The 27137-nt window shown below is 43.3% G+C and overlaps 3 protein-coding genes across 3 annotated transcripts in view; 1 reads left to right on the forward strand and 2 right to left on the reverse strand.

Annotated features, from left to right (window-relative positions):
- Window positions 1-16688, forward strand: part of svep1 (sushi, von Willebrand factor type A, EGF and pentraxin domain containing 1) — a gene marked incomplete at its 5' end in the record, with an annotated part of 67628 nt that extends 50940 nt beyond the window's left edge. Inside the window, 16 exons of the mRNA XM_026154511.1 lie at window positions 242-326; window positions 424-615; window positions 1254-1421; window positions 1926-2598; window positions 2689-5399; window positions 6194-6428; window positions 6637-6792; window positions 7269-7332; window positions 7696-7872; window positions 7968-8144; window positions 9050-9226; window positions 10375-10545; window positions 11792-11887; window positions 12990-13085; window positions 14286-14379; window positions 16405-16688. Coding sequence (XP_026010296.1) covers window positions 242-326; window positions 424-615; window positions 1254-1421; window positions 1926-2598; window positions 2689-5399; window positions 6194-6428; window positions 6637-6792; window positions 7269-7332; window positions 7696-7872; window positions 7968-8144; window positions 9050-9226; window positions 10375-10545; window positions 11792-11887; window positions 12990-13085; window positions 14286-14379; window positions 16405-16435 — 5303 coding nt within the window. The remainder of the gene's footprint in view (window positions 1-241; window positions 327-423; window positions 616-1253; window positions 1422-1925; window positions 2599-2688; window positions 5400-6193; window positions 6429-6636; window positions 6793-7268; window positions 7333-7695; window positions 7873-7967; window positions 8145-9049; window positions 9227-10374; window positions 10546-11791; window positions 11888-12989; window positions 13086-14285; window positions 14380-16404) is intronic.
- A 15-nt stretch (window positions 16689-16703) lies between these two features.
- Window positions 16704-21014, reverse strand: LOC113018909 (thioredoxin-like). The gene is made up of 5 exons (XM_026162329.1): window positions 20895-21014; window positions 19471-19575; window positions 19196-19261; window positions 17334-17399; window positions 16704-17029 (listed from the first exon to the last, which is right to left on the reverse strand). Exons 1-5 carry the CDS (start codon window positions 20916-20918, stop codon window positions 16967-16969), a joined length of 324 nt encoding a protein of 107 aa, XP_026018114.1. The 5' UTR covers window positions 20919-21014; the 3' UTR covers window positions 16704-16966.
- Window positions 21015-22804: 1790 nt separating this feature from the next.
- On the reverse strand, window positions 22805-26910 carry LOC113018892 (prostaglandin reductase 1-like). The gene is made up of 10 exons (XM_026162304.1): window positions 26766-26910; window positions 26386-26448; window positions 26106-26231; window positions 25945-25990; window positions 25761-25820; window positions 24351-24518; window positions 23767-24040; window positions 23580-23685; window positions 23117-23235; window positions 22805-23028 (listed from the first exon to the last, which is right to left on the reverse strand). Exons 3-10 carry the CDS (start codon window positions 26209-26211, stop codon window positions 22918-22920), a joined length of 990 nt encoding a protein of 329 aa, XP_026018089.1. The 5' UTR covers window positions 26212-26231; window positions 26386-26448; window positions 26766-26910; the 3' UTR covers window positions 22805-22917.
- Window positions 26911-27137: the final 227 nt, after the last annotated feature.

A 27137-nucleotide genomic window follows, 5' to 3' on the forward strand; every position in this document is an offset into this window, starting at 1 on the left:
TTCATCAATAGCAGTTAAAAGTATGAGCATCATGGGGGCACGATAAGCCCCAGATGCCCAACTGACATTAATTTAAGTGGGTGGATTCACAGGCGTCTGTTAACTTGATTCTCAGCGCAGAAATATATTTGCTCCTCACATCAGTGGGCTACACTTGCATTTAGTTATTTAAGTTGTAATTGAGTGTGATGGGTTTAAAAAGTTAGCGGTTACTAATCATCTCGTTAATGTTACGCTGCAGCCCTCTCCTGCCCAGCACCAACTGTTCCAGAGAACTCCATCATGACGGGAAACAACTTCACCTATGGAAGCAAGGTGACTTTCAGGTATCATCTTCACCCTCTCCAATACCTCGGGTGTCATGTGACATGTGAAAGATTTTTGTTAACATGTGAGTCCGACTCTGTTTTGTCTCTACCTAAGCTGTAAGACGGGCTTCCAGCCTCAGGTCCCCTATGAGTTCCAATGTCTCTCTAGTCTGAGGTGGACCGGGACGCCACCTACCTGCCATCCAGTGACCTGCGGGGGTCCACCGACTGTGGAAAATGCAGACTACACACTAAACACCAACACGTACCTGTCCACTGTCACATACACCTGCAATGAGGGATACAGGTATGGATAAATTACCATTAGTACTATTAGAATTTCACTGAATATATGTAACTTTTATTATACTTTATATAGCTTTAATTTGTTGTACAACCCCAATTCCTAAACAGGGATGCTGTTTAAAATGTAAATAAAAACTAAAAAAGAATACTTTCAGCATTGATGCTTCCTTCCTAGATGTGCAACATAAGGTATTAATGGACTCCAGTAGCATCTGAGATGCAGGCTTTTAAACTGAGTGCTGGTAATAAGCTGGAATGTTCCTCCACTCTTTAGTCCGGATAACGTTTTCCAAAATCATTTAAAATTTTCATTCTTCTGATGACCGAACAGTTTTCACTTTCAGTTTACGTGTGGCTGCTTCTTTGCTTTAACTTGCATTTGTTGATGGCACAGTAAGCTGCACAGTCAGTGATTTCTTGACCATTTCTGAGAAACTCTGCCTCTCTAAGATGCTCGTAATTCCCAGTCATGTTACTGGCCTGTGGTTGATTAATCTAAATAATTGCAAAATGAGATTTATGAGATTATCTATTGTGCATTCTGCCTTTAGTTACATTTTTTCGGAATTGGGTGTGTATACCAGGTGACTGTAAATGATGTAGAGAGGAGTCTAAACTGAGTTGTATGTCGATACAAAGACCACAGGGCTCCATGGAAGTAATTTGTGAGGCGACAGGGGAGTGGAGCAGGCCTTTCCCCCGCTGTGTGAGAGTCCTGTGCAGCGAGCCCCCGCTACTGGAAAACGCTGTGACTGTGGGAGAGAACTTTGAGCTGGGAAACAAGGTGCACTATGTCTGCAAAGAAGGGTAAATGTGGTTGAAATCTACTCAGTCAATTTGTTTTTAAAATGTGTTAAATACTTCACACCTGTTTATTCCTCTGCATGATCTTTACTGTCTGTGGCATGGTGGCTTTTAAGCACAGCTAAAACAAAGAATTCATGCATTTAATGAAAATGTAACATCAACTGTGCATAAGGATGAGAACTGAGCAGTCCATCGAGGCTGACAAGCGCCGCCACAGCATGCATAAACAGGATCCAGAGAAACTGAAATTTCCTTGAGAACAATAAGATGACGTCTCTTTCTTTTTTTTTATTTCTATTCGATATATATTTCTGATGATATGATTCAAAATACTGCAAAAAAGATTCCCTGATCCAGATTTGATCCATTGGAGCAATCCGGTTCAGGATAGACAAACCAAACCAAGCATTTTGCAGTTTCTTTGACATACCTTTGCATGCTTTTTCTAAATTATGATGATTTGGGGTTTTTTTGCTCATTGCTTTTGCTCTCCTTCCTGTGCAGATACACTCTGATTGGCCCAGAGACCAGAGAATGTCTATCAACTGGCCAATGGAGTGAAAGCACGGCTCAGTGCGTCCCCCGCTCCTGCGGCCCCCCGCCTGCCATCGACCACGCTGAACCCTATGAGACTCACAAGCTTTTCGGAGACACCGCTAACTACTACTGCACTGACGGATACACAGCCGGCAACAACTCCAAGATGGTTTGTAATGCTCAGGGCGTGTGGGTGCCACCCGATGGCATGGAGGCGCCTCGCTGCATTGCAAACTTCTGCCTCCGCCCACCTGAACTACCACATGCGATTTTAGATTCGGTCAACAAACCAAAATACGCCAGCAACACCGAAGTGAGTTATAAATGTGAAGAGGGCTTCATGCTCAACACTACAGCCACACTCAGATGCCTGATGGGAGGAGAGTGGGAGCCCTCGCCCTATGATATTGGCTGTGTGCCGGTGAGGTGCTCCAAGCCTGAGAGCATTGATCAGGGCTATGTGATTGGGACAAATTACAGTTTTGGAGCCGTGGTGGCATACAGCTGCTTCAAAGGCTTCTTGATTCGAGGGGAGAAGAGAAGGACCTGCAAGGGAAATGGAGAGTGGGGAGGAGCTCTGCCTACTTGTGTACCTGTGTCCTGCTCGCAACCCCCATCCCTCAAGAACGGATACCCCCAGGTTAGCCATGAAAACTGAATGCACTTAAAGAGTCCTCTTATAAACATAAAAACAAAGCACATGATATGTCCCATTTTTGTTCCACTGTAGGTCAAAGGTCGGCTCACTTACAACAGCAAGGTGACGTACGCCTGTAACGCAGGCTACAGACTGATTGGACGACCGGAGCGAGTTTGCCAAGCCAACCGTCAGTGGTCCAACCAAGACCCCCCAACCTGTGTCCTTCTAACCTGTGACCCTCCTCCTAACATCGTCCATGGGCACTACAAAGGCTCTGACTTCCAGGTGGGCCGTAAAGTGGTGTATGTCTGCGATGAGGGTTACGAGCTGGTCGGGGATGCTACCTGGACCTGTTTGAAGTTTGGAAGGTGGGATAAGACGAGGCCTCCACGTTGCTCGCCCGTCCAGTGTCCAGAGCCACCACTGGAGGAGAACCACCTGGTTCTAAGAGGCCTGGACTCTGAATCAGGAACAGTGGAGTTATCCTGTGAGGATGGCTACATCCTCGAGGGGGCTCGGTTCCTCCGCTGCACTCCGTCACAGGAGTGGAATGACACCTTTCCGGTGTGTAAGCAGGTGTTTTGTGGTCCGCCGCCTGCGGTGCCGTTTGGTGGCCCTTCCAGGTCTTCTCACCTGTTCCCATTCAGCTCTGTGGTGACGTACGAGTGCATAGATGGCTTTACTTTAAGAAAAGAAGGCTCTGCGTCCTGTCTAGCCAACGGGCAGTGGAGCAGTCCTTACCCAGAATGCATCCCGGTTGAATGTCCTCAGCCTGTAGAGATTTCAGATGGTATTGTTGATGTCCAGGGACTGATGTACCTCAGCAAAGCACTGTATAGTTGTAAGACTGGATATAACTTAGTAGGTAACTCCACCATCCTCTGTGGAGAGAAGGGACTCTGGATTGGTGGGGTGCCTTCTTGCCGCCCAATTGAATGCTCAGTTCCTAAACAGATAACCAATGGAAAAGTTGTCTACACAAAACTTCAGTTTGATCACAGTGCGACCTACTCCTGCAACCGTGGTTACCGCCTCCAAGGCACAAAGACTGTTAGGTGCCTGGCCAGTGGGGAGTGGGACATCGAGACACCAGCTTGTGTGCAGATATCCTGCACACCACCTCAGCCAGTTGAAAACGGCTTTGTGGAAGGCCAGGACCACAGTTATGGTGTGACTATTTTCTACAGCTGTTTTCCTGGCTTCCAACTCGTGGGTCAGGACCATCTAACCTGTGAGGAGTTCGGCTGGTCGAGCTCTGTTCCTGTCTGCGTGCCCTCGGACTGCGGGCTGCCTCCTCACATTGACTTTGGGGAGTATGTTAGAGTGACAGAGCTGGGAGGGAGATTTACTTCTAAAGACACTGGAAGACTGGACTTGAACTTTCTTCATGGGACACTGATTGAGTACCGTTGCCACCATGGCTATGACCTCACAAGCCAGGTCAGGCTGGTGTGCCAGGAGGACGGGGGCTGGAGTGGGACAGCCCCATCGTGTGTGCCAGCGGAGTGCCAAATACCGCCTAGTCCAGATCACGGCTGGATGAATGTGACTCATGGCTCCCTCGGGACTACGCTCACATATACGTGTGATGAAGGATATGAGCTGAAGGGGGAGTCTGTGAGGCAGTGTGTGTCAGGTCGAGTGTGGACCACTGATGCCCCAGTTTGTCAACCTGTTTCCTGTGGTGATCCAGGGGCTGTGGATAATGGCACAACACAGGGAGGTGATTTTGTTCATCCTGAGGTATTACACTTTCAGTGTAATCCTGGGTTTGTCCTGAAGGGCAGCAGTACTATTGCCTGCCAGGCAGATGGAAAGTGGACCGGGCTGAAGCCACAGTGTGAGCCCGTGTCCTGTGGTCCTCCTAAAATCCCCGGTGATATTACATTTAAAGGCACAGAGTTCACCTATAATAACAAAATAGAACTGAGCTGTCAGCCTGGGTTCATCTTAAATGGAAGGTCTCCAAGCATCTGCCAGGCTGACGGTACCTGGAGCCACAAGGCTGCTGCCTGTGTACCAGCCCGCTGCGAGAAGCCCTCCCCAATACTGAATGGTCGCATGTTGGGGTCAGAGTTTGGCTACAGCAGCAAGATAAAGTATGAATGTGATGAAGGATACACGCTTAACGGAGATTCTACACGTGTCTGTCAGTCAGATGGACTTTGGGACAAACCGGCACCCCGTTGTGACATCATTAGTTGCGATCCTCCTGAGGACATCAGTCACGGCTACGTGAACGGCTCCAGCTTCAACTACGACGACATTGTGGAGTACGTGTGCTTCGATGGCTACGAGGTCGTTGGCGATCCCATCCTGCGGTGCTCCGCTCAGGGCCTCTGGGTGGGCCCTGTGCCTCAGTGCCAGCCCTGCATTTGCACCCTTCCTGTGGTTAAGTTCGGAGTGGTTCTCGGCCACGATCGAGCCTGCGGAGACCGAGTGCACTTCCAGTGTGACGACGGCTACAAGCTGCTGGGTCCCTCTCAAGCTGTGTGCGAAAAAGGAGGAGTGTGGAGCCCTGGGGTGCCTGTGTGTAGCCGGGGAAGGTGCACCGCCGCCCCGCCTACAGTTCCTAATGCTGTCTTGCAGGGTGGCAGTGCCAGCTTCCCAGATACGGCTATATACAGGTGTCGGCCTGGCTACCAGCTAAAGGGGTATGCTTACCTCAACTGTGGAAGAGACGGCAGATGGGGGGAACCCAGGATACGATGCGAGCCTGTGAGCTGTGGAAAACCGCCAGAGGTCGCCAACGCTCGGGTCGTGGGAGATATCTTCAGCTTCCCCAACCAGATCACATATAGGTGAATACTGTCATTATTGGAGTGGCTTGTCTTAAATGAGTTGGCTGGCTCACATAGTGTTTAATGTAAATACTGTGTATGGAACAGTGCTTATCCTGGATCAGGTGAAACTAGACTAACCATTTATCTCCTCGATCTGAAAAACACATTTTCATACACAAATAGTGAGTAACAGAGCATCCAGCACTGCACTCTGCATCTGATTCATCAAAGGACACATTTATAACTGAAGTGCACTTAAAAGATGCATTTCTAATCATTAAAATCATCATTAAATTCATGTTTTATTATCATGCACTAAGATGATGTTGTAGTTGCATTGAACCAGTATGTTTTTCTGATAAGTTGCTCTTAAAATTTAGTGACAAACATGCATGTTCACTCAGAAGAGCATCAAAACTTTTCTCAGTTTTCTTCATTGTTTTGTTTTGATGTGAGTCACGAAAAAGTTGCCATCACAGAAATATGTGGATTTTTAGCTGTAATGCTCTTACGTATCAATTCTCTCAACATTTTATGCCTCAGCCCTGAAAGGCTGATGGGGTACTACCATCACTGTGGTGTGAACACGTTAACTGGAGAACAAGTCGACGTAGGATTTTGAAATCACTATCTACTAGGAGGCTAAGGTTTAGCACTGGCTGCCACCAATATTTGTATTTTTACATTGAATCTTAGAGAAACTGGCTTCATGCTCACAGTAAACAGGATGTGTGTTACTTTCCATTTCTGTGAATGGATTAAAATCCAAGACAGAAAGAGTGTACTCTGTGTATCATCATGTGCGTCTGCAGGTGTGATGATGGATACGAATTAGCCACGCAGACAGCTTCCCTGTCCTGCCAGAGCGACGCCACCTGGTCAAAACACAACGTTCGGTGCCGCCCCACCCCCTGCCTGCTACCCACCAACTTCTCCATCCCCCATCTGGTAATCACCGGGAAGGAGCTCACGCCTGTCGGGGGCACCGTCACCCTCTCATGCCCTACTGGCTTCTACCTGCAGGGGTCAGCGCTAGCAGAGTGTCAGGTAAGAAAGATGTTGGTTAAAGATTTGCCTTTCAGCTTCTTAATGTGAATTTGACTTCCCTGTTAAGTTATAATTAACCACAGAAATCCATTATATGAATGCCAGGAACATAAAGTGAAATGACCAAAGGTTTACAGAAGTGAGAATGAATGCGTGTAACGTTGATAACGCAGCGGTCTCCTGTTCTGCTTTTAAACTGTGTGATAAGGTCGGTGGAAGCTGGTCTCCAAGTATCTCATCGGTTTCCTGTGAGATGGTGATGTGTGAGAAGCCTGCTCCTCTTCTTCACGGTATCGTAGAGGGGGACAGCTACAACTATGGAGACTTTGTCATGTACTCCTGTCTGCCTGGCTTTGACATGAAGGTAAAACTCATCCAGTCAAGTTTTGCTTTTTTTCGTCTGGCATCTCTTTATGTGGAAAAACAAATGTAGTTGGTCCTAAACTACATAATAAATGACCACTCAGCTCCTGTGTTCCTCTTGCTTTCCCACACTCTGCCTTTAAACAGCATGCACCCACTGCACTAATGGCTAACAATGAGATTACATAAAGTCATGTGACTTCTCTTCAGCAATCAATAGGTGTGCACAGTAACTGAGCCAATAGAAAGAGCTGAGTCACTGTCTTCTTTATAAACTGATACTCTGCACTGCCCAGTTTGGACACTCGATACAATGACGGCCTTTTTTAATGCACACGAAGAGTAGAAGCCGCTGACTGGCTTGATAACACTCACACAATAACATTACTTCATTCTACAGTGGAAAAAGTCAATATTATGGATGTACGCATTTCTGTGTGTACACCATCAAATATCCTTCTCCCCTTTTTGTCACAGGGAGACTCCACCCACATCTGCCAGGGAGACCGAACGTGGAGCGGCACGCAGCCAGTGTGTGTCGGTGGGTTTGTGCACAGAGGCAGACAAGGAGGCACCATGCTTGTGATAATATCGGATATTTAATCTTAATGTTCAATCAGTGATCTTTTTTCCCTCTACTAAACTTTGGAACATCCATAAAGTTTATTGACACAAAGATATCCCACACAAACAGATATCCAAGCGTAGCCCTCACTAGCTTCTGATGGACATGCAGTGATGTTGTTTTGACAGCAGGCCAGAAACCACTCAGTTCATATAAGAGTTTCAAGGTTTACACTTAGCAGGTTTTCAAGGGGTAAAGAGTTCATGTTTTGCAATGTACTACAGCAGATACATATACTGTACTTTAACACTACCGCACCTTTGACCCTTTTCTTCACAGCGTCCTCATTGCAATCATGTGGGGCTCCTCCCACAGTACAAAATGCACAACCGGCGGGTGAGCCCAGCCCGGACAATGTCACCTATGTGTGTGATCCTGGGCTGCAGCTGGTCGGCCCAGAGACGCTCACCTGTCTGGACAATGGCACGTGGAGCCTGCCGGTGCCTACGTGTGAAGGTATGGAGGGCAGACAGTGAGCAAAAGAAGTGAAAGGACGTCTGTGCATCAAACACGTCTGACATCACATCCCTGTGGTCTTTCTGTCTTGTCAGTGGTCAGAGGCTGCATCAGCCCCAAACAGATGCTGCACGGTAAAGTGCAGGAACTCAGCCTGAACACTGGGCATGCTCTGAAGTTCCAGTGTGACAACGGCTACAACCTGGTGGGAGATCCTCTGGTGGTGTGCATAGGGGGCAACGCCTGGAGCTCCGCTTTCCCCGCCTGCCAACGTGAGGACACGTTTTTCGAAAGAACCTTTACTGGCTTGCTTTCTGACTTCCTGCCACGTGGCAGCCTGTGGTATCATTCGCTTTCTAACACAGAGGCCTTTCAGAATTCTTTGCAACATCACTGAGTTTCTTCATCTGTTTCACAATACAGCCTGTGACAAGAAGTCACCCATTCAGCTCCTCGTAATCTGGCTGCAGTTTGTTGGAATGTGCTGATTTTGAAGTCTTATGTCATGACTGACACTTCCACATACATGTCTCTCAGACTTATTCATTATCTCTGTTGGCACAAAAAAAGAAAACAAACAAAACATGGTGTATGAAAATAGTAATAGTGAAAAATAGAAGAAATTAGATGACAGTGACTTGAGCTTTTGATTTCGTTTACAAATGTGGAAAAGAGAAGTGCAGCAGCCACTGACCACTCATAGATGGCTGGTGTACGTACAGATTATTGTGCAATACACATGACATAATGCCAGTGCTGCATTTTGTCAGTTTGTTAAGCTGCAACAGATGATGTGACAGGATTGCTCCATGGTCTCAAAATAACCAGACTTTTGTGCAGTGACGTTATATAGATATGTAGATGTGGTGGATTTTATTGATGTATTGGGGGGGGTGTAAAGAAGTGTAGCATTCACAACACAGTTTTGTAGCATTTGTGGGCCCTAGTGTTACATTGCTATGCTAGTATTGTGTAGTAGAACGATTTAAATGCCTCAGTTTAATCTGCATCTATCATTCTGTCACAGTGTCGCAGTCTTTACTAGTACATGTTATTTCTGTGCTACACCGTGACTGTAAACGACTAAGGACTTATACTGTTGTATTGCTGATACACGAACTACATCAGCTGGCATCACAAATTTTAAAAGCATATCCATCATTTCTGTCTCTCGCAGCCAAGTCTTGCCCGGCTCCTCCGGGCTGGAACAGCAGCGGGGACAGAGTCCAGCAGGAGTTTCGTGTTGGACAGTCGGTCCGCGTTACCTGCCCCAAAGGTCAGCAGGTGAAAGGCAGCGGCACCATCACCTGCAGGTCAGACCAGACCTGGAGCCCCATCAGCTCTGTGTGTGAACGTAGGTATTGTTATTTTTAAAGAGAAGATGAATCTCTTCTGTTTACTCAAGTCTCCTCAGTTGTTGTAGCAGCTTTTTAATCTGTAAGGAATCACGTGCTTGTGAGGTGGCATTGAATAAATGTGACAAAGCAGAAAAACGTGATTTCATTTGAACGACTCTTTTCAAAGTGAATAAATATGCGAAGTATGTCACGTTTGTTAGCAGGAAACTAAATGATTAAGTTCGTAAATTATTTCATTAAAGAGGAAGTTTACTGCTTGTAATTTTCATGTTACTGTCACTGTGTGTTACCTCTGAACTACACAGGTTTAGTTCCTTTGTACCATTAATGTAAACCTTTCTGTTATATCATAGTAAAGCTACTAAGTTTAGTTTTTTTCAGTGAGATCATGTGATTTACTCACATTTCTACAAGTACTGCAGCGATTAAATGATGTCACTATACTCGCTTGTCGAAACACTGTGATTTTAACACTGCACATCTCCGCATGCTCCCCTTGTCTTGTTGTGCTTCTCTACACTTGCATGTCTCAGGTGAAGCGCTGTCTCTCTGTTGTCTCACTGAGCTTTTATCAAAACAAATGAGGCTGCTTCAAACACTGCGTCGGCTCCTGTGTGCTGAACTAATTACGGGCACCTCTGCGGCTTCTATGGCAACCTTTGTCAGATTGTCCTTTGATCATTCTCATGTGCAGTTGTCCTGAATATGCAGCACAGCAGTGCTCATGTTGCTGTGGCTCGTTGTATGTGTTTGCATGCTGTTTTGGGGGGTTTGTCTCCTACGTGCATGTTTATCCGAGTCCATTTTTGTCCTCAGGGGGATTATCAGTAAGGGGCTTTTACCAAATCAAACCAACACTGAACTGTTTGACACATTTGGATGTGTTGCATGAAAATCACTGTCTCCGGGGCTACTGGGGGGGGTGCAGGAAACACACTGGGTTTAATTTAATAAGCACAGATTTCTCTCTGCGGTGCACACTTTGTACTCACATATGGGGATGGACAGAAATGTTACAGCGCAATAAATTTTACAGTCTGGGTTCACTTTACAGTCAGATTGGTGCAAACGTGTCGTTAAAGAGGCAAAGCAGCAGTGTTTGTAGACGGGGGTAGCAGTGAATAACTCGTGGGTCGTTCCATAGGGGTGTCCTGTGGCCCCCCACTCCATGTGGCCAACGGGGTGGTGCGGGGGGCGGTGTTCCAGTTCGGGGACGTGGCGGTGTACTCGTGTTATGGCGGTTACACCATGGAAGGCATTGGAAGGAGCAGGTGTCTGGAGAACGGCACCTGGACGCCGCCTCCCACATGCAGAGGTAGAGCGAACGTGAAACGGAGACTCCCTGCTTCAGCTGACTTATCCTGTAACTCTTACTGCCATGCAGCTTCTCAGCTTTTGAATTCTTCCCTTACCTACTGCTGCTTACGAAACAGAGATTTTAATCTGTGAAGGTCATTAACACGTATGTGCTTGCACTCTGGTTGCATGGGTACAGTCTATGGAAGCGGCAGAAGCAGGTTTGTGGGGGTGTTTTTTGTCTTCACCAAAGGCTCTGCTCTGACAGCTCGCCCTGAAGTTTATGTGCAAATACTTTCAGAAGCCTGGATCCAGGAAGAAAAACCTCACCCTTAAACAAGAAAAACACCTTTGTATGACGGGGTTTCCTTTAAATAATTAAATTATTTCAAGGGAAATCGGGCATGTAGAACATCTGTAGATTAAGCTTTGGCGTAACATCTTCAGGAGTTTAAGAAACAGTTCAGTTTACAGTTTTATTCTGAGTAAACATGAATCACACACGCACAGTTGTGGTATGATGGGAGTGTCAGCTGAACAGGATCCAGGAATTTAGACATTGGGAAATTCCTTTTCTCAGTCGGGACAAGCAGAACAAAGATATGACCTGCAGGCAGTTTTATGACTGCGCTGCATTTGAATGAGAAACAAATACTTCACCACACTATCACATTCACACGATAGTTACCAATCTGTCATCACTGTCTGCAACTGAATTACGATGTTACGCTCTTTAATAAACGTCACTCTGAAAAAAATTTGTTTAGTGCTGTACATAAAATAAAGAAAAGGGTTATTAAAATCAATAAAAAAAAGGTCACATTTGAAAGAAAAAACATGAAGACAATTATATCAGCCTGAAATCAGGTTCCTGTTGATCAAGTACAGATACTAAAGCAGACAGTCAAACTGATTGAGCTCCACCCTGAATCCCTGTGTGAAACTCAAATGACCGTTCAGATGTTTTGCATATAAAATATGAAAACAAAGGCTGGATCCAGGCTTAGCTTCCCTGAACAGCTGCTGAGTTTGTGCTCTTTCCTGCCTCCCTGCACACACTGTTGCTGTCCTGATGTGTTTGCACTTCATTTGTTTGTGTGCGTGAGGTTAAATGGCCATTTTTGTTGAGTGTCTTCTTCACTGTATAGCTGCACGTCTGGCTTTGTGAGATATGCTCACAGAATAGTAACTCTGTGTTACAGGAACCATTTCTCTGACCTTAATTTGATATCTTTGTCCGTGTGTCTGTGTGTCCTCTCCCTAAGCGGTGTGCTGGCTACAGTGTCAGAACGGAGGTGTGTGTCAGCGGCCCAACACTTGCTCCTGCCCTGAGGGTTGGATGGGTCGCCTCTGTGAGGAGCGTAAGTATTTAATAATCGTAAACATGTTTAATTCTCCCTTTTCACGCCCTGATCGTGATCCTCAGTGTTTTATGGTCAAACAAAGGCTAACTTTTTGCAGACACTGGAGCACAGAGAAGTGTCTGTTTGTAGCTGAAAAATGAATTCTCTCTGGTTTAACAAGACAGTCCAGATGTTTCTCTCATTTTATGTGATACCAGTACTTAATCAGAAGACATAAGACAGAAATTGTGGTGCAAGAAAAAACATGTATGACAGTCTTACACAAGAAATTCTTGCATGCAGCTCACAGCTGTCGGCCAACTTCCTGTAAAAATCACCCAAACCTAACCCTGCTACATAACATAATCTGGCTGTGGACTGATTTTCAAAATGTCCCACGGTGGAAAAGATTGAAAAACAGAGAGAATGGTATTTGTCGCATGTTCACCTAAACTACAAGTTATATATATATATATTTATAAGAGCAATGAGTCACCAAAAACCAAAACAATCGTTGTGAAACAGTCACACTGGAATTAATCAGAAGGCTTTTAAACATACTGATTAATAAAGATGAAATGGCTTTAATGGCTAAGCTGTTATTTGATGGATTGCCATGAAGGTTTTTTCTGACATTAATTTTCTCCTGATGATCAGTTTCAAGTCATTTGGAAATCCTATCTGCATACCATCAGTGTTTAGCCCAACCCAGCTGTTGGGCAAGAGGAGCTTTGGAGCACCCTTAACCTTTCATCTAGCAACATCATCAAGACATTTTGATTTTATTATTTAAGAACAGATACCTGGAAAACTACCTGACCGACCATCAGCCTCAGCTCCACTGTGTTAGTGCTAGTTAGCAAATGCTACCATGCTAACATGCTAAACTCTTACAGGGCTAGATAAAGTATGCAAGCCAGAACATTAAGTTCATTTCTTGTAGTATAAGTGATGCTGCAGTTTTTGACCTCTTCATCTAGTTTTTTGTCCACTTTATATATATGATGTCAACACGCTGAAGCTCCACGCTGACCGCATGTTTGAGATGGTTTCAAAGAGATAGGTTCATGGTGATCTTAAATACCTGCCTCCTAACGCTCTCCTCTCCTTTTCATAATAGCTATCTGCATCCTGCCGTGCCTGAATGGAGGGCGCTGCGTGGCCCCTTACCAGTGCGAGTGTCCCACTGGGTGGTCGGGCACGCGCTGCCACACCGGTGAGTTCATGTGTCAGTGAAGCGTTCAGTGCTTACGATGTACGCAAGTAAATCTCAGCAGGGTTCCCATTACAGCAGGATCATCATCATCCTAGCAACACTTAGCCCAGAGGATTTCTGCCTCCTGTAGTTGTCTATTTATTGTTAATAAGTAACCTGCTTATATATAAGCTATTATTAATTTGGTGATCTGTCTGCTGTAAGTATTTGTGGTGGAAAATTTTATACCTGGTAACAAACTAGCATAATTATGGGCTGTGTGTTTGTTTTGTTACTGCTTTGCACACTTATAGGCCATTCTCCTATAATCTCACTGGAAAACCTCCAGGGTGACATTTATTGTCACGTGCTAGCTCAGTTTAGTGTCATATATACGGTCGTCCTTAACGTGCATATCTGCAGTCGTAGCAACTCAGAATGAAGGGAACACCATCAGACACCAAAATTTAGCAAGAGCCGTACAAGGAAACTAAAGAAGCATTGCCATGATTACGAAGGCTTTATAACAAACGTCCTACAGTTGGATATACGTCAGTTTATGACCTCCACCAAGGAAGTTGTGGTTTTCGTAGTGCTTGCGTGAGTGAGTCTGTGTGTAAACGCGGTAGCTCAAAAAGTTTGAGTGAATTCTGATAAAACGTAGTGGTGTAGAGTGGGGTCATGTTAGTAATCCATTAAAATCGGGCTGACATCCATCGAGCTCTTCAACATCAACTTATTGATTTATTGGCCAAAAAATCACAAAAAGCCTCAAAACTTAGGAACTTGTTGTATTGCCAACATATATAAAGTGGCTTGTAAAGATTTAAACATATTATACCCCATTTGACCTCTGACCTTTCCTTCAACGTCAACTGATTGATCTGAAGGTCAAAGTGACAATAATGCTATATAATAAATATCACATTACTTTATTGTGACTGTGTTACGTACATCATACATACATGTACAATGTTCCTGAGTAACACAAGCTTGAACACTGAAACGAGTCCTGCACATGCACTGTTAGACAAACATCTTTATCTTTCAATTTTATTTCTTTATTGCTCAGAGTGAGCTGTCACAGCAGTGTTAATGTTTATAGTGCGAGCTGACTTCATGGTTATAAAAGATACATTTCCTCCAACAATTATCTGTTGGGTTTCCTCATCAGACACCGTACTGACGATTTCTGTCTCTTGTCTTTCTGCGTGACCACAGCTGTGTGTACGTCAGCTTGCCAGAACGGAGGCAGATGCATCAGGCCGAACAGGTGTAGCTGCCCTTCAGGTTGGATCGGACACAACTGCTCCAGGTGGTTAGACACACACACCCACACACTCGTGACATATTAGACATTATCAAACTTCCAGACAGGATAAAAGACCAAAAAAAGAGAAAATATCCGGTGAGCAGCAGTTCTCTGAGTGAAAATGCCTTGTTGATGTCTGGGTACAAAGTCCAGACTGCTTTGAGGTGATAGGAAGCAACAGTCGTTCAAATAACCACTCATTACAACCAAAGTACACAGAGGAGCATCTCTGATAGCACAGCACGTCGAAGGTTGAAGCAGACGGGCTACAGCAGCACTTCAGGCTATTTTCTTGGCACACTTTGAGCCGCTGAGTACCAGCTGCTTTAAACACAGCCTGGCTGAGTATTGTTGCTGACCATGTCCACCTGTGTATGACCACAGTGTACCCATCCTCTGATGGATGTTTGCAGCAGGATAACGCACCACATCACAAAGCTCAGATCATCTCAAACTGCTTTCTTGAAAACAACGAGTTCACTGTAGTCAAATCACCTTTACCGTCTCCAGTCCAGTGAATGGATGAGCAGCTGACAAATCTTCAGCAACTGTGTGATGCTCTCATGTCAATATGGACCAAAATTTCTGAGGAATATTTCCAGCACCATGCTCATTTTGCACTCTAATAAGTGTGTTTCCTGTGCTAAAGGTTTACAGTCGTGCTAGAAGCTCTGCACAGATGATAGGAATGGCTTTGTCGCCATCAAGCAGTAGAACTGACCTGATTTCAGCCTGACGGTGGTGCTAGAGCAAAAGTCTGAGGACCACTAAGATATTGTTATTCATCCTCTGAGGGGCGAGAATAAAACATCCTTTTTTACAGCAGGCCGGTTGGACCCAGGAACTTCAGACAACCTCAGTTATTTAGTTCATAACTTTGCATGTCTGATCATAAGACAAGTGAAAAAGCTACTTGCATGTAAAATGACATCTTTGGCAACTTAAACCCACTTGGTTACATTTCAACATGTACTTGGTATTTGAAATCTTTCAAGTTGGAGGATGTGTGTTCAAACCTTTCAAACTGTGGTTGATCAGAAAGTGAAACCAACAGGTGACCAAATAGGAGAAGTCTTGAGGCTTCTCACAAATCATCCACTAACAGGAGCCAGTCAGCTCTTAACAGCTGAGTGACTGCTACTGCTGGCAGAATATTACAAGCCGATCTCCTTTTTAGAAACAAAAAAGTGTCCTTAAACTTGCAAAAGTTACATTTGATTTGTGCGCAACGGGATAGCTTAGTTTTTCCTATGATTCACTGACTTCTGAATTAGATTCCCCAGAATATCAGCCATGGATAGTCTGCTGTAACCTCCTGGAAGTCCACCAGAGCTCCAGTGACTCATTTACAGTCAGAGTTAAGCAGTCGTTTAGTCACATGCTAAACAGAAAGCACAAAGAAAGAGCTAGAAGTGTGGAAATGTGGATGTTGTTCTAATCCATGAGGGTAAACCTGCACTGCTTCATAGTATGGATTTCTGGCCGTAAGTTTCAGTTTTTCCCTGCTGATAGATCATCGATGGCCACTGATACTGTACAAAAGCAGTGAGGTAACAGATAAATGACAGAAAAGTTCCTGTTTTCCCACAAACTTTGTGTCCAATCAACGAGCTCCATACTTTTTACATTAATTTCTTCCGATTTAAGCCCAGCCATGCTGCCATGCTCTCAGTTAATACAGCAGCATTATTGTATCCTGTGGAAACTGCACTTTAATATATGTTGGGATATCTCAGGGATAAAATGTGTAGTTAAACTTATTTTCACTGATGGGAAAATTTCACTGGTAAGGCCCACTTAAGATCAAAGTGGGCTGTATGTGGCCAGTTGTATCTGTTGGTTGGTGCCAATAAACTGTTATATGAATGGATGGGTGTAGTGCAACACAAAGATTTACTGCGAGCCCAAAGCATAATGCTCCCATTAAAAATTCATATAATTAATTTATCCCCACTGAGTGCATCCAGACCTTTGTTCACAGAGTTACGATGCGTTTCCACAGCTAATGACAGTTTCTTCCTTTTGCAGGAAGAGGAAGCCAGGACCTTATCATTTCTAAAGTTTCGGCTCTGTGTGAATCACGTTATGAAGGGAATCCTTGTATAGTCAACCAACACTCGTAAACGATTCACTCATCTCTCCGCAAAGCAAGAACGATTTTGTAAGATAAAGCTGTATTTTTTCATATAGAGACTCAACAGTATTAAACATATGCTGCTATATACTTGTACGATGTGTACAAACTATTGCTGTGATGGTCCATTGTATATGTGTAAACTATTCTCACATTTTTATTAAAGCATAAAATACCATCAAAGCCTGTTGAGTTAATTGCAGTTCATTTATTAAAACCACCTTGTCGAGCACATTGACATACAAAGGAGTTTAAGTAGAATTAAATTAAGTGATCGGCTTCATATTTCATCCTGTTGTTAACACAGACACACTAAACTATTATGGGATATGTGGATATTTTATTGCCTGTTTGGGATAGACTTCATAGATATGAGGAATGTACAGAGGGTAACAGCTTCTACTGTGAGGCATTTTTCCTCCTCCTTTTACAACATGGGTGTGTCAACTGGACTTCTTATCTCAGCTCTACTACTTTTTCCTTTAGCGTGTTTACGTTGGCACCAGAGAACTCGTGTACCTGAAAGAAGAGGGTTAAAAACAAAAAAAAAACAAAAAAAAAAATCATTAAACATTCACATTTTTCCCATTTACTGAGCAATCTTAGAATTCATTGGCAAAAAGAGGAAGACCATCAAGTAATATTAAACAATCTCCAGCCAGCTGATTTAGCAACTAGCTTTTAGCAGATTTAAATGTAAGCTTTTGTACTAACAGTTCCAAAAACAAAGAGGAGAGAGTGATTTCAGCACAAATTAAAGCGGTTTTTCTGAGCTGGTCTGTGAATTAGCCAAAAAGAAACACTTAAAAACACTCCGACTTACCTTCTGGTTATTCTTGTAAAAGTGGAAGGTGGGCATGCAGCTGATTCCACAAGATGAGCTCACATCCTGAAAGACAAAGCAAAAACATCAGATGAACCGACTGTCATAAATATTAATGTCTCCCCACATGTGGGCAGTTCAGGCCAAAACATGAAAACAAATTCATTACAGAGTGCCCGAGACTCAGCCTGCCTGCATCGGACCTCTGCTTTGCCCGTTTCACCTCTGGAAAAAAAATTACTCTTAATTTGACTTTTACAGACTTAAACTACAACAAACGGCAAGGTTTGTTTATGACTGCGGTCTGTACAAAAACAAGCAGCCATTGATGGACGGTCACCCGAGTACGCTTGGATTTGTTCCAGCAGGCAGTGACTCGTTTTACGGACCTAGAAACCTATGCTGGTTAATGATCTGGCAACATGAAAACAAAGTCACACGCAGGTGACAACATTTCTCAAGAGCCAAAGTATTTACAGCTTCACTGAAATTTAAATTGAATCCATTTCAATTACTTCCGTTTTAAAAAGGTCATCAGTACTTCTAAGCCCCGTTTCCATTCGACTCTGATCAATTGGCGTTCGTGGCACTACCTAAAGTGCGTTGTCATCATCATAGCAATGCATCAGAGCATCCCACGACATAATTAATATGCGACATGAACGCTACAAAAAAGGCAGCCATCGAAGCAAGAATATACCTGCTGCTCAGTCTGTTGCTTTTCGTCAGACTCGGGGATCACAGCGTTATTTTTGTAGCCATTTCCCTTGTTGCCGGGTTTCAAAAATAGTGGTTTTAATTTTCGTGAATGAGACGCTCTCATGACTCACCAGCCAATACTACTGACCAGCCAATCGGTGACATGCAGTGTGACGACGTCATGCTAGGATCGCTTGGAACCCTGAGCGAGAAGGTACTAAAAAAGCGACCTTGTGAAAACCGTGGTGAACCGTGCAGAGTAGGTACTAATGGAAAAGGGGCTCCAGTGTATCTGCTGACTTTCCAAACATTTTAGAGGTCAGATTAATTAACAATGAGAAGTTTATTGAAGATTGACAGTTATTTCCATCTCCATATTTTTATTGTTGGAGAACCAGACTAGCTTAGCATGATTTTTTTTCTTTAAGCTTTGTTGTAGCGCCTCAGATCGCCCAACTGTCTCAAACTAATTTAGCTCTGTTCAAGTCAGCTTTCTTCTGATTTGCAAACAGAAGGTTTCATTGGAAAGTAAATGGTGCTTGCTTTGGATACCCGCTTTAACATTACAGAGCCAGGAGTAGAAAAATAAAACTGGGACCTCATTTAAAACTAGCCAAAAAAAATAAAATAATGTTTTCCAGCTTAACAGGTCCGACGTGGCATCAAAGGCTCATGTTTACAGCTTCACAGATCAGACACTAGATGGAGTCTGGCCAGAGGCTGGAACACCCTGCATGTGTAAACGCAGGCCTCGAGTCAGCATGCGTGTCAGAGGGTTACCGCATGTGGCTGCAATACACCACCCTACCAGAAGCTGCAATCCCTCCATAACAGCGCAGTTACTGTTTATAACAATTATCAAGCAAAGGTTGCTGTGGTTACAAAAACCTGTGCACCGTGGTTTGTTGTTACATGAGCCAGCTGTGGTTCCTGGTGAAGGGATTGTGTATATGGCTCACAATGACTCACACCAGGTCAAAACTACAAACCTGTACAAACAAGGTGCTTCATAACTCTCCCACTAAGATTATGTCACCACAGATTCCTGGCATAGGCTCAAATATGTCTTGGGTTTGATGTGAAAGTGGAAAAGTTCATTAAATTATTATTTTAAAAAAAAACAAACAAAAAAAAAAAAAACAAAGAGTCCAACTCAGGCTTACCTCTGCCTCATCGACGTCCACCTTCAGGAAAATCACGTTCTTGTTATCGTCATCAGCCGCCATTTGCTGCAATACAGGAAATCAGTGAGTTGACCAAAATGCATGTACAGAATGTAACTGGTGCAGGTTAAATAGAGAAATTTCTAACAATCCAAGTCTTCTGTTTCCACTTAATTGCCATGGAGTCTTCCAAGTGAAATACATTTTCCTGCTTCGCACAAATACAAGTGTTTAAGAAGCAACCAAGGGTTTGCATTTGTGTTCACACCACTTACAGCAAACAGTGGGGCAATCTGTTTGCAGGGGCCGCACCATGTGGCTGTGAAGTCCACCACCACCAGCTTGTCTCCAGCTTCCTTCAGGATGCTCTGGAACTCTTCCTAGAGAAGAAAGAAGAAACAAAAACCAGACATGCTTTTAAACATGTCACAAGTATAATTTACCAGACTACGACAGCTAAAAAGCTACATTTCAGATGTTAAAAAATAAATAAAAATGCAGTTTTGTGTAAGCGTTGCTGTCCGCTTCCCTCGTGAACACTGCCTGATGCCGTTTTAACACACGGGATCCAGATTTCAGCACAACACTTTCAGTTTGGTAAATTTAGACTTCAGTATGCTGAAACATGACCACATTACTTGAGGGTTTAAACCAGAAGCAAATGATACACATCAGGGTTTTTTTTGGCCTTTTGTTTAGTGCCTTTGCGTGCAAGACTGATCATTACAGAAATGAATTTCCTGTTATTCCATACACTTGAATATATTTTATGCCGCGGCAAATGAAACCCTGACGACTGTATAAAATACAAAGGTAGAGTGTTAAATAAAAAGTGGGGATTCTCGTCTCTCATGCTTCACTTTCCAACTCTTTATCAACCAGTATAGCAGTGCTGTTTTCCGAGGCTTCCTCACATTTCTCTGTAAGCTTCAGAGTTTATTTATGGCGTTTTTACCATAAAAAAAACAAACAAAATAAAAAAATAAAAACCCATGATGCATTCGTGATTTGAAGCCATAAAAACACTTGTCCTGATACTTTACAACTCGCTCTCCGTTCACTTCCGAAGCAATCATGGCACCAACAGCGGCTATAAACACTAAAGTGCAATGTCCTGGCTGAGAGAAAAGCAAACAGCCGTCCACACCTACCCATCCTGCAGCACCCAGGGAACACGCGTGGCCTGCTGTCCAGCACTTTGATAGCTCCGAGCTGTTACGTGTGCTAGCAGCCCTTAGCATCTTATCCCCGGACTATCTACCCATCAATGCGGCGTAGTTCACGCTAGAGCAGCGTGGTTTAAGTCAGAATCGACTCAGGTGGCCGACAGTTTAGTTTACTTTCCCCTAGTTTTGCTAGCGCTGAGTGCGCGTCTCGCTACAAGATGGAAGGGTGCGGCAGACTCATAGTGAAGGTTAGCTGCATCCATTTACAGTTATTCTAGCGATCAGAGAAGCAACTATACACGCTTACTCTAGATGTGTCACACACACAGAGTGGTTTAATCCAAAACGATGCTTAACTTTGTAAGATAACGCCACAAAATTCCACAAGATGGGCTCAGCTAACATGGAGAATGAATCACGAGAGGGAAACATGCGCGCGGCTCCGGCAAAAACAGCACGGAGCGTGAAAAGACAGTAAAAACAGCATTTCAAAAAGGGAAAGAAAGTGCAGAAAGCAGCGTAAACAAACTTACCAGGTTTTTCACTTCGCGAACCATACTAACGTCCGATGAACAAGCCTCAGAGAACACAACTAGCTACCAAGTTTCCGAATGCCCTATTTTAAGCAGACACGCCGCGCTTTTAATGACAGGCGCGTACAGTTAGCCGTCAAAAGGCCGGTCAAACGGAAGTCACTGTACAGTGATTTACAAAATAAGAGCCAATCAAGGTTTCGGTCAAGGTTTGAGCGACTAAAGCGTTGGCTTTGCCGTGTCTGTAAAACGCCTTAAAATATCATTTAATTCGTCACAGAATTTATCTTAATATATAGTTTGTTTTTGTGTCGTATCGAGTATTCAAACCGCTTTCCCCCCCAATGAATACGTTTATTTTGAAAGGAACGGTTTTACCTAAAAGGGTGTGAGAGAGCCGCCATTCGACATTTATCTTCTTTACATGTGTCACAAATGTTGTTTCTTCATTTTTTCTAAAAGATGAATCAGACCGTATACACAACAAAAACGTCGTGTTTACAGTTTTGTATGTTTGTATTTAGACAATTATTGATAGGCTACTTCTAAAAAAAAAGTTTTAAATTTAATATAGGATTTTTTTTATTATATGTGATTTATACAAGCATTATTAGATTTATTTATAGAGCTTGGTAACTGTTATATGTTTAAATATTTGTAGTACTTGAATTTTGCGGTTTCACTGTAATAACGAAGGTTGACCAAAGAAAGTCAGGATGACTTGACAAATTCCAGCTTTACCGTAAGTGAGTGAGTATGCGTAGCTCAAGTTCACTGCCGGGAGGTAACGCCCCGTACATGATCTTTCGTCATTACGTCACCACGTCACAACAATAGAGTTTGGGGGGGTTTTTTCCCTGGATGTATCGAGCTGACCTATGAGTGTTATTTATATATGTGCGTGCAGAAAGGCAGAGCAAAAGCACGTTGGCTTTACAACTACATTTACATTTCTATTTTTTCCCTCAATCCAGGCACCAAATGTTAAGTAGCAACAGTGAGTCTTATGCACTTTGGTATGGAAATATAAACATTTGCATTCCTCGGTGATTTCCCATTAAACTCTTTCCAGATGACCTCACAGGTGAGGAGCTTTCAGCTCCACAAAGTAACTTCTTGCGAGACTTCTCATAACTTACCATTTACTTGAGACACGCACACACTAACCGTCTGAATAAATACATTAACCTGTAATGATGATAATATCAGGATGTGAGGCAAATAACATGGTTTATTTTGCATCAAAATTTCTCTATATTCAGAAAATATTTGGTGGTGCTAACAGTTTTTTTGTGTATTAATTTAATGTGTTTTATCACATCTGTATAATTTCTGTGACTGGTGTATGGTACTGTAAAGTACTGCTTCTCTTCAGAGTGCCATTACTCATTAGTGTTTTGGCAGTTGCCTATATAGGCCTAGGACCCCCAGATGCATAGAAAACTCTTAGCCCTGTAGGTGCACAGAGTCCTGGTACTATAAATGACTATAACAGATTTACAGCAGCATGTGTAACCATGGAGCTCACCCTCAACACAACCTTATGAAATTCTAATGGCCATCTAAAAATACAGCCTGTTTCCTGATCAAACAGGAGTAATTGCAGTCTAAAACATGAGCACATGGAATGATGAATGAATGCAGCAGCTACAGAGCTCCACGTCTTACCCTGGGATTTGCTTACGTGACAGAATAAGAATCCTGTGCACAGAGCCATCAACTCTTTCTCTCTTCATCAGTGAAACTGCCCTCTGCGACACACTTTCTCCTGGACGATGAGGATGGCAGCACTGTGCAAATCACCAAAACCTAACAAGTTAAACAACCACTGCTGGTGTTTCAGGGTGCATTTATCATTTGTTGTTATCAGTCTCAGTCAATCGCTATAAAACAGACTAAACCACAGTGGCTTATTGTGAATATAACAATTTATTACTAAATCTGTCATTCATATGTAAGGTTGTTTAAAATTATATCAGTTATTAGTAATGCTGGCTCTCTTGCATTGAACTCTTGTTTCTCCTCAGACTGCGACGACGGCCTTGCCGATGTTTTCTCCCCGCATCATCCCCATAAAAGCAGCCGGCATGTTTTCAAAGCCTTTTGTGACGTGCTCCCGACACTGCAGTTTGCCCTGTGCACACACATTAAACGGATCAGAAATAAGTGTATATGTTTACTTAAAGGAAATCATCCAGCATTATAAAAACTAAATAACTAACCTCTTTCACCCATGCCAAGAGTCTCCTAAGGGTTTCAGGGTGCTTGTGCTGCCACCTGGTTATCAAGAAGCCCTCCATCTTCAGTTCCTTGATGATCATAATGACATAGGGGTACAGCCCTAAAAGAAAGATAGTTCAAAATAAAAATATGACTTTAACATAAACTCCAAGGAAACAACAATTTATGTCTTTGACTGTCTTGTGGCGCCACAGCTATTAGGGATCTTCAGCAGTGCAGCAGCTCCCTCTAGTGGAAAAAGGCATTAATACCTGAGACATTGCTGTGAGTGTGTTGACTGAATTTCACTAATATGGAAAGGTTGTTAAAACTTGAAGGATTTCCTCTTGCAGTACTACTTTAAATGTATATTCCTTGTGCTGTGGTGCAGATCCTGTCTGAAGGTAAAGTCAGAAAACCTTCAAGAGTTTTGAAAATAAAAAGTAAATTAGGGCAGTAACACACCTGTCTGGGGTTCACTGTCATTGTAGGTGGAGATACTTCCACACACAGCTATTCTTCCAAAGTTCTTCATCTGCTGCAAGACAATGAATGAAGAAGGGCCTCCCACCTAAAAATCAAAGATCGAGAGAAGAGCTCAGCAGTGATTAAATATTACATGCAAGCTTGAAACTGCACCACCACTGCTCACGTTCTCAAAGAAGCAATCGTATCCTTCAGGTGAAGCCTTCCTCAGAGCCTCCTCCAGGGAACCCACAGTTTTGTAGTTGAAGGCCTCATCAAATCCCAGCTCTTTGAGAAAAACCACTTTGGCATCAGAGCCTGCCGAGCCCACCACCTTACAGCCCTTGATCTTGGCAATCTGTCCCACCACGGAGCCCACCGCTCCAGCTGCAGCGTTCACCAGCAGGGTCTCACCCTCCTTTAGACCCAACACGTCTTCTATCCCATAAACAGCCGTCACTCTGCAGAGAAACAGAAACAGTAAATCCAGCTGTTTTGTTTCATTTTGGACTTAAAACTCTTTGGGCTTCATATAAACTCTAATTACTTTTTTTTTTTTTTTTTAAAAAGGTAATTAATTAGTGCATGTATAATGACTTCAGCTCACAAGCAAGAGAAAACACCTGGAAATTCCTACTTTTTCTTAAAAGGCTATTTCTGCTTATTACTAACTCTGTTGTCTATTAGCACTTTTAGCTGTGAACTAAGAGCAAATGAACTTTAAAATGCTAAATTCATATGATCCATGCAGGTGACTTAAATCTGTCTTACCCGGGCATCCCGATGGCACCCAGAGCCAGAGACAGGGACACATCTTTAGGCCACTCAGGCAGGATGGGAGTGAGGCCGGTCCCATCACTGAGCGTGTGGGTTCTCCACCCACTGTTACTCACAACGTGGCTTCCCACAGGAAATCCTGGATGTTTACTCTGGATCACTCTAAAGGAAAGAAAATAAAAGCATCTGTCAACCAAGTGATTGGTCAGCTGTGGTCACCTCCGTCTGAGCTAAACCGTCTGAGATTCACTGACACTAGAGTATAGACAGTATGACTCTATACACATAGTGTTTATACTGTCTGGGTGTAAGAAACAGTTTATACCCAAAAGACAGTAACAGGAACATTTTTTAATATCTATAGATCTTTTATTATAAGATATCTGTCAAGTCTGTCTATCATAGCCTCTAAAAAGAGATGTAAATTCCAGGTCTGAAAATAAAGCCAGTGCCTTAATGTTGTATTCTTTTTCCTGGCCAATAGAGGGCAGCCTTGTTTTTGGAAATAGCCGGCCCACAGCAGTGATTCCCAAAGTGTGGACCAAGCACCCCTGGTGGACTGTGAAGGTACTGCAGTCGGACTTATTGCGTTTGTCTTGAAGTTCGTCCCAGTAGCAGGTACATTGAGTACAAAGCAATAATTTGGCAAGTGTTGCTAAAGAAGGTCATCAGGTTAAAGTGCAATTTACTCAACAGCCACACTAAAATGAATCTGAGCACTTATCTAAATTCACCTTAGGTTCAATCATCAAAAACTGTAAGCAAATATTATTGAAGATGGATGGCAGCCTCGGTAATGTGCTCTGTAGTAGTTCCTTTGTTTTCGTTAGTCCACTGTTTTTGACTGACTGCTTTAATCAGTGTAGAACTGCAAATCAGTCCACCCACATCAATTTTCCAGCATTTTGCTCAGAGTTTTTCTGAACTCTTTACCCGATCTATGCTTCTCCACTGAATCTATGTAGAGCCTTACAACATAGCCTCTACATAGCTTTGGTAATAAACAGCAGATGATCGCTGTTTCATTTTTCAGTACACATCAGAATCACATCACGACAGATAAAAGGAGTTTCCGACCGTTAGTGTGTGGGTGATCGTGGCAAGAGTTGGCAGTTCGCCTTGTAATCGGAAGGTTGCTGGTTTGAGCCCCGGCTTGGACAGTCTCAGTCATTGTGTCCTTGGGCAAGACACTTCACCCGTTGCCTACTGGTGGTGGTCAGAGGGCCCGGTGGCGCCAGTGTCCGGCAGCCTCGCCTCTGTCAGTGCGCCCCAGGGTGGCTGTGGCTACAATGTAGCTTGCCATCACCAATGTGTGGATGACTGAATGTAGTGTAAAGTGCTTTGGGGTCCTTAGGGACTAAGCGCTATACAAATACAGGCCATTTTACCATTTGTGTTTCGTACTTGGCTACTTGACTTCCAATCATCACATCTCCCTCCTTCATGCTGATTTTGCTGAACAACCTGTTGAGACCAGCAATGTGTTATAGAGGATATGTTTTAGCTTTTGAGAACAACAAAGTATTTTTATCAGAAGTCTTAATTATAATGAAAATAACTGAAATAAGTTGTTCTGTTCTCTTCCCACCTCATGTATGGGTCAACACTGAGAAACACCGCTTCCAGTAGCACCTCTGCAAACAGAAGCGCACACATTTAAAGCGCTACGTGTGTAATTTTTAAGAAACACTAAAGAGCATGCATTCCTGCTCAAGCCATAAGTAAAGAGAAGAAACAAACTCGCCTTACCTCCATCTTTGGGCTCAGGGAGTTCCTCCACCTTCAACCCAAAGTTGCTTTTCTTTGGGAAGCCATCAAAATACTTAGTCATTACCCATGACTTAGCTTTGACCATGATTCTTCTCTTTATGGCAGCTGCAAAAAAGATTTTCCTTTAGTGTTATCAAACTCAAAGGACAGAAATGCTGTGTCATCCAGAACTGTGCAAATACAAGTTTAATGAAAAAGCTAAAGAATAACTATTTTTATTACACATTTACTCGGTGTAATACTGTGTATGTGGTACTACCTTTATTTATCTAGACTTCACGTCAGCATTGTTGCGGCTCAACCAACCAATGGCCGCGGCAGGCTAAACATGAGGACACAGATGACACGCAACAATAAACACATAAAATACACTTCTGTACCATTTGCTCCTTTTATTCCACATGCAACTGTCCAATATACAAATCAGTGCCTGGGATTAACTATTAAACAAATGCACAGATTGCACAAACAAATAACTGCAACTCACCAATAACTGCACTAACTACTATGTCAAATTACAACTTGGTCTATGGTATCAATTAGTGCACAAATATACAAAAACCATTAAGTTCCAGTTAAAATACATCAAAATCATTCAAGCTGCGGCCAACAGAAAGTTTTGCCTCATGCTCACCCTACCTTTCTGCTCATCAACATCAGGTGGCGTGAACAGGTGAGTGCAACCACATTTATCATCTACCACACCCATGAGACACGCCCCACACCCGTGCACCAATACAGTGAGTCCATTTAAACCAACCCACTTAGTCAAACAGGAACAACTCATATGGCTCCTACAAGCATATTATCCACCATTGATGGTTTACAGTCTGCCAAAAACTTTCTCTGGTGCCCTGAAAACCTCACCTTTGTCTCCCTTTCTTTAAGTTGATGTCTTCTACTACTTTTTTCCAAACACTTTAGGCAAAGAAAAGAGAGACCACCTAAATTAAATGTAATTATCACATACTTATTAAAAGCTAGCTTCCAATATATTAAGTTTCTAATAAG

Source organism: Astatotilapia calliptera, chromosome 3 (genome assembly GCF_900246225.1).
Source record: "Astatotilapia calliptera chromosome 3, fAstCal1.2, whole genome shotgun sequence".
Taxonomy (NCBI): domain Eukaryota; kingdom Metazoa; phylum Chordata; class Actinopteri; order Cichliformes; family Cichlidae; genus Astatotilapia; species Astatotilapia calliptera.